General features: G+C 31.7%; 1 protein-coding gene across 2 annotated transcripts in view; it reads right to left on the reverse strand.

Moving 5' to 3' along the window:
- Positions 1-1,122: 1,122 nt before the first annotated feature.
- Positions 1,123-6,953, reverse strand: part of LOC106463411 (nuclear receptor-binding factor 2-like) — a 20,372-nt gene continuing 14,541 nt past the window's right edge. Inside the window, exons 2-4 of one of the 2 annotated variants that reach the window (XM_022390901.1) lie at positions 6,718-6,773; positions 5,380-5,464; positions 1,123-4,868 (exon numbers count right to left, since the gene is read on the reverse strand). In XM_022390901.1, the coding sequence (XP_022246609.1) occupies positions 4,153-4,868; positions 5,380-5,464; positions 6,718-6,741 (825 nt within the window). In that variant the 5' untranslated portion in view covers positions 6,742-6,773 and the 3' untranslated portion in view covers positions 1,123-4,152. The remainder of the gene's footprint in view (positions 4,869-5,379; positions 5,465-6,717; positions 6,774-6,953) is intronic. The other variant, XM_013923435.2, reaches the window with a different exon arrangement.

Here is a 6,953-nt window from a genome sequence, read left to right on the forward strand (position 1 = left end):
TAAAATAACTATTTTATATTGGAATTATTTGTAGCATAATATATATATATATATATAGATAGATAGATAGATTATAACAATATCTTAACTCTTTCTCCCAAATGTAATATTTTCAACCAAAGTTTAAGTACGCCAAGGTAAAACATTCTTTGAAAAAAGTGTCCCCGTTAAAACTATATATTTTCAATACATCGGCAATCCAAATAATTAAACAATTACAACTGAATTCAAAGAGTTCTAATTCAATATGGCTGCAATAAATCTCATTTAAAAATTTGTTTAATATGAGAAGGAGCGCCTCCTAGAAATATTAACATTACCTTGTTATGTATTCGGATGGCTACAGCATGGGTAAAATAATCAATTTCATGGAATGTATTACCCACTGCAAACACGGTTTTGAAGTAATACTAAATACTGATTTTAAAGTTTGGTAATTTGGAAGATGTCATATCGAATTTTGTGTTAAAGTCCTTTAAAAACCTAAGTGGTATAGAAAATTACTTTCGTACTTGTAAAGTACACACGATCGTCGCAATCTGGATGTGAGTATTTCGATATAATATATACACACATCAACGATGCTCTCTAAAGTTGATATTTGTGACACTTGCGTCATCTGTTGTCTAAATATGGCATTAGAATAAAAGCGACAGACTTGTGTGACACAGATAAAACATGCGATTAGGCAAGACAGAAAACAGAGCAGAAGATTAAAGATAACATTATCAATATAAGTTAGAACTATCGTCCATTGTTTGACACGAACAGGATCTAATTATTGTAAATAATTTCAGCCCTTTATTTTCCTAAAACAGTTTGTATTACTTTTTTGACATTTCTAAACAATGTTATATTAATTTCACTCTTAAAATCATAGATAAATTGAATTTGAAAAAAATCACCCATTTAAAAACGCAATGGAAAATTTTCTTTTCAGTGATAAATATAAAAGGAAAAATTATTACAAAGCATGAAGCTGATATACTCATATCACTGAAAAGCAGTTATTTAAATTTATAAAAATATAGTAATACTACTACTGATTTCAATATTTTAAAGAATAATAATACTCAATAATATATTGAAATAAGTTTTCATAAATTTTATAATAGAGGTTAAGATTGCTAACAGGTACACCAAGGTATACTTAAAAGCAAAATCCAAATCAAGACTAATTATGATCTATTCCTGACTGACTACTTTATTAGAGCCTCTGAAACACATTTGAAAAAATAAATCACACTGGACATGATAGATATTGAGTACTTGTACCTTACATAAATGCAATATGTGAAGGTCAGAATGGTAGATAAAGGGTAAAAGAAAAGATCCTGTTTTGACTTACAAAACAGCATGACAGAAAGTGTCCATCTAGAAGGAATGTTCTAATCAAAGTGTATCGGGGGTGGCAATCAAAAACAAATATGTCTGTCAGTAGAAATCACTGTAGCTACCAATTGCTGAAGACTGACTGAGAGAAAAGATGAGTAGATAGACACCTTAAATAGTCATTACAGTACTGAACTATCTCCAAATGTTTCATGCAAAGAACATCACTATTGTAGTGCACAAACATATCATACTCTCACATAGTATGGATTTCTTATATGCAAAATTATTAAATTTTTCTAAGTTCTAATTTTGGAACATACTAGATATGGTTGAAATCATGTGCAAAATTCAGCCTAAGATGTTACTCTTTGTAGCGTGATCACTCAGAGAACTTACCCACTATTTCATGGGATAATTGCATTGTATTCTGCTTGACCTTGCCTCTGTCACATGAAACATATTTCACATACCAGTGCCTTTTATATTGTCTTGTTAGCCATAGAGAAAGTGTGTACTGTACATACAGTTTGCAAGTTTTGGATCAGATCAACTCCAATATTGAAGAAATTTGTCTTTCTAAAAGAACTAAATTTTGCTGTGGAAATCAAATCTTTGTCCTGTTCAAAGATATACATGTTTTTTATGGGATAGCTGCATTGTGCCCTGCATGATATGGCATTTGGAGGATACCTTATAACTGTTACACAAAATAGAAATATCTACACATTCCAGTGCACTTTCTCTGATGGGCCAACCACAGACTGCAATTTTGGCAACCTCAGATCAGATCTGCTCTATCTTTTGAGAAATAAAGTGTGTCTTTCAGTGAAAATACCGCCCTTGTTTCAGTATTATTTCTACCACTGATCAGGTTTGATAATTTATATACCTGCAATATTTCTACTACTTTGATGACCACCTATATACTGCAATTTCTTTTGCTTTAAGTTTAAGAAATAAAGTGCTCAGTTTTTTATTTTGATTTCAACACAGTATCTTGGCTCTTTCACTTCAGCTGTAACAAAATTCTACAAATCTCTTGTTTTTCAGATATCAAGAATGTTTGTGCAGGTATAACCTAGAATTATCACACTCTCATATAGCAGTCAACAACAACTCAGAAAATCATGTATTTCAGATACAAACAGAAAGGCATAGCTTCCATTGTGTTTAAAGAGAGCAACTTCTGGACAATACATATGTAAATGCTAAAAGCATATGGCATGGTCTGAACCAATGAGGAGGTACATGTATTGTTATTAAAGTGCAAATTCCTGTAGATAGTGTAAATGATATGGGGAACATTTTTATAACAGAGATTAGGGTGTTTAATTTTTTCAGAATGGCAAGTAGCATCCAGTGCTACAGAATATTATTTGTCTTCTTCATAATGCTACATTTCCACGTTAACACACAAGGATTTTTCCAAGACGAAACAGGTTTGAAGAATGTGATAGTTAATTCTGCCACTATAATCTTGTGCTGACATCTCATTAGAAAATTGTATACCACAGGCTACAAATGAACAAAATACCTTCTGTCATCTTGTTGAAAACTATGTCATGCTAAGTTTAGAATATTAGCAGAGTAAAGCAGTCCTTCACATTTGAAAATATAAGGTTGTAAACAGCCCCCATCAAACAGTCCATGGGGTCTGTTAGGAGGCTGATGCCATATCTCAAGTTACTTGTATTGACTGAATTGTACTGTTTTTCTATCAGCAAAACAGTTTTTCCAGCTAAAGTGAGACATGTCTGCAGTATGCCACTGAAGTACGATGACCTCCAATCAATACAATAGCCCTTGAGGTCGTGTGTCATGCAGAAATAGTTCACCAAATGCAATTTAGGTCATGATCATATTTACTAAAACTCTTCTTACTGGTCTGAATTTGTTAATATTTAATTTTGTAATTTAAACAATAAAACTTTGACTTAGTTTTTCAATTACAAATATTTGATATCTATATACAACAACATAGTTTGAAAATGCTATATTACAATGTGTATAACATTGCATGTCTAGGCCAACTAAAATTAAAGTATTGGAGTTACATCAGCCATCAAGATCACAAGAGGTTATTTGTGATCTTGTCAATATATACAAACAATGTTTGATTGTGTAACCAATGCCAAGACAAAAAATTAAGATATAATTCAAAAGTATTTATTTCTTGATACGAATAAAAGGACCAGTAGATGGCCAAAAACAGCTGGCATCATGACAGACTTGATGGGAGCTCTAACAAGCCCTCACAAAACTCAATTTCGGCCACTAGCAAGCATCAGTGTGATGGCGCCCATCAAATGTGAAGGATTGGTAAAGTATGATACCACCTGGTATTAGGAGAGAAGCCTTCCTTATAAAGTGGCCAGTCAGTGTGTGTGAATTAGATTGACATAATTACATTTCAGAGATTTTTACTTTTGTTATTTCATATAAAATTTCTGTTTTGTGAAAAGTAATTGCTCGTTTTAGGTTTTGAAGCAATCTTTTTCACAATTAGCATAACTTAAAAAAATCCTAGTATAAACAAGTTTAACACGTTTCACAGTTAGCAAGAATTTGCACTTTTTGTACCCATCAAGTTATATAAAAATCCTTATATCTTCTGAAAATTTTTATCAATATAATTTTCAGTTCAAGATGAGTATTAACACTTTTCTAATTTTAAAGCATTTACTAATTTTCTTAATTGATTTTAAGTAGACTATTATTAACTAATACATTGTTCGTATATTGATACAAATACAATAATTTGTATATCAAGAATCATGAGTTCATCAGAAATAAAATACTTGAACATATAAATTAACCTTATAAACTTTGTCTTGCTGCTTCACTTCTTAATAAAGTGAAGTCAAAATTTGGGATTTCTAATGGTGCTAAAGCTGGAAGCTCTCTTAAACCACCACCAGGACTTGAATCGCTGATGGGAGAAAACTGGTAAGGAGAATTTCGATCTGCCATTAGTTGTAGAGTTCTACTTCCTTGACCTACAATTTTTCTTTGTAAATCTTCAATGGTGACTCGAAGATTTTGGTTCTCCTGTGATGCTTTCTCTAATTTTCCTATTAACTGCTGAACTAATTTCTTTAATTCTTCATTGTTTACTCGCAACTCTTCAATCAATGTTTTATCATCTTTAGGTGTTTTTATTGCACCTCGGATGATGCTGTCATAAGACTTTGATTCCATAACACAGTCTGAATTAACAGTTTCACTATTTGTTGTAACATTAGGCTGAATCAGAAACTGAAGCAGTGAATCATTTTCTGCCATTGTTCGAAATATAGCAAGCTGTATATTCTCTGAATTTAATGGATGCTGTTCTCCCGGTGGTTCCTCTTCATTGGCAGTTTTCAATCGAGCCACATCAGCTTTCAAGTTTTCTGCAGCCTTCTTTGTGGCATCTTGTTGATTTTGTTTGTACTGAACTACAGCTTTTTGTCGAAAATGGAAATCCCTCTGTAGAACCAATGATTCTCTTGCTTTATCAGAACTTGTTTGTTTTAAAGCATCATCTAATAGATCTAAGAGGTAATGTTTATTAAAATCTTATTAGTAATCAAATCTCAAAAAGTTAGCTTATTCGAAGTTACTGGTGCTTAATAGATCAATTAAAACAAAATTAGAAAATCATAATATAAGCCAAGCATATTTCATGTGTATGTCGCATTTGTAATAAAAAAAAAAGGTAAAAGAAATTTTTTGCATAATAAATTGCATTTTATGCATACATATATATAAGAACCTCTGATACCTACAGTATACTAGCAATCTGTGTATTATATACATAAACATTATGTAAACTAGGATTAAAAATATTTAGAACTCACACAGCAAAAAACAAACAAATTTTAATCTGAAATTCTATCTATTTTATTACAGTTTAGAAAACAGATAAAATATTTTTCCTGTATTAATTTGATAATCTTAATGCAACAACATTTTTGTGACCCACTACTCTTAAAATGTCAATTTCCATTTATGTAAAGCTTTCAAACTTACTTCAGAGATTGTTTTTTTAAACACAAACAGTACCTGCTGCTCTTTGGTGACATGAAATGGCTTCTTCGAACTTTCCTGATCTTAAATAGTAATCAGCTTTACGGGACTGTTGATGAGCCTGAAATGTAACATTGAAGTGTTCAAGTCTTTAAATATATACTATTTCTCATACCAAGTACAAATGTCTCCCTGAAAACACAAAAAAACATACAATATACAGTTTAAACAAATAACATTCTGATGCACCGTATTATAAAATATGTCATGTCAGTAGGCCTAAAAGTGATTCAATAAAATGTAAAACTGTAGATGGGTAAGCACTATCTGTGCTCTGCCCACCACGGGTATCAAAACCCAGTTTCAAGCATTGTAAGTTTGCAGACATTCTGCTGTGCCAGTGGGGGGCAGTAGACAATATCATGTATATTAGTTAAAACTAATCTAAAATCAACACATTTTTGAAACTTGGACACAAAAACTGCAGTACTAGTTTTGGCACATTCACATGCCCTCCTCAATTGGACAATGTTTTATATAGAGAGAAAAAGGTTCATTTCAACGTGCACCTTATGTGGTGAAATTTGGTCCTGTATTTCCTGTAAGATGTAGGATGTGATGAGAAAACTTTTGAGTTTGAAATGACCCTGAGAAATGTCAACTTTTGGTACTATTAATTATACAGCTTTGAGCAAATGTTCAATTTATGCAGTTTTCTGTTTTGTTTGGATGATTTCCAGTTTACAGGTGATCAAAATCTCTCACATGTACCAGCATTATTTCTATTTCTGTTCTTAACACCTCTTTTGTGTTCTATGATTCTTGTTTTTATATTTCTTCCTCTTTCATGAATGATGTATTTCATATGACTATGTCACTTTCGTTATTAAATAATGCTCCAGCTATACATCCTGATATAAAGTTTAAACCTCACTGTTACTTTTGGCTGATTTTTAAAAATCTGATAATGAATCTGTATTAAACTTGGCAACTACAAAAGACAAGGAGAGGGTATAGCTTAACATTATTCCTTCTAGATTCACGAGGTTGTATGAAAATATTTAAAATATTTTTGTCTAGCTGAGAGAATCTATATCATAAACTGACTTGCAATAACTTATTAAACTTGTTATTTAGCCTTACCTCTTCACACTTCAGTTTCTTGAATGTCATAAGATTTCTTATTTTGAATAGTCATTTACTCTGTGCTATAACTGTTTTCTTTTAAAATAACATAATGTTCTGCAATAACATGGGACCTATTGGTCCATCTCAGCCATTCCATCCTCTAATCTAAATTAAAATAATTATAAAACAAATCTTAAAGCCAGCCCTTATCATTCATATACTTATCAAGCTTTTTCATAAACTCACATAAATGTACTGTCTCCACAACATCTAAAGGCAACCCATTCCCAAGTCCAACCACCCTGTTGGAAAAATGAAACTTTATTAGCTGAAGATCACTCCTACCTTGCCAAAATTTATATCTGTGTCCCCTAGTCCTACTGAAAAAAGATGATGCATCAACACTGTCAATTCCCTTTACAATCTTAAACACCTATATCAGATCCACCCTAACTCTTCTTTTTTAAACAGAAAACAATTTG

The sequence above is a fragment of the Limulus polyphemus genome, unplaced genomic scaffold, assembly GCF_000517525.1.
Source record: "Limulus polyphemus unplaced genomic scaffold, Limulus_polyphemus-2.1.2 Scaffold1400, whole genome shotgun sequence".
Taxonomy (NCBI): Eukaryota; Metazoa; Arthropoda; class Merostomata; order Xiphosura; family Limulidae; genus Limulus; species Limulus polyphemus.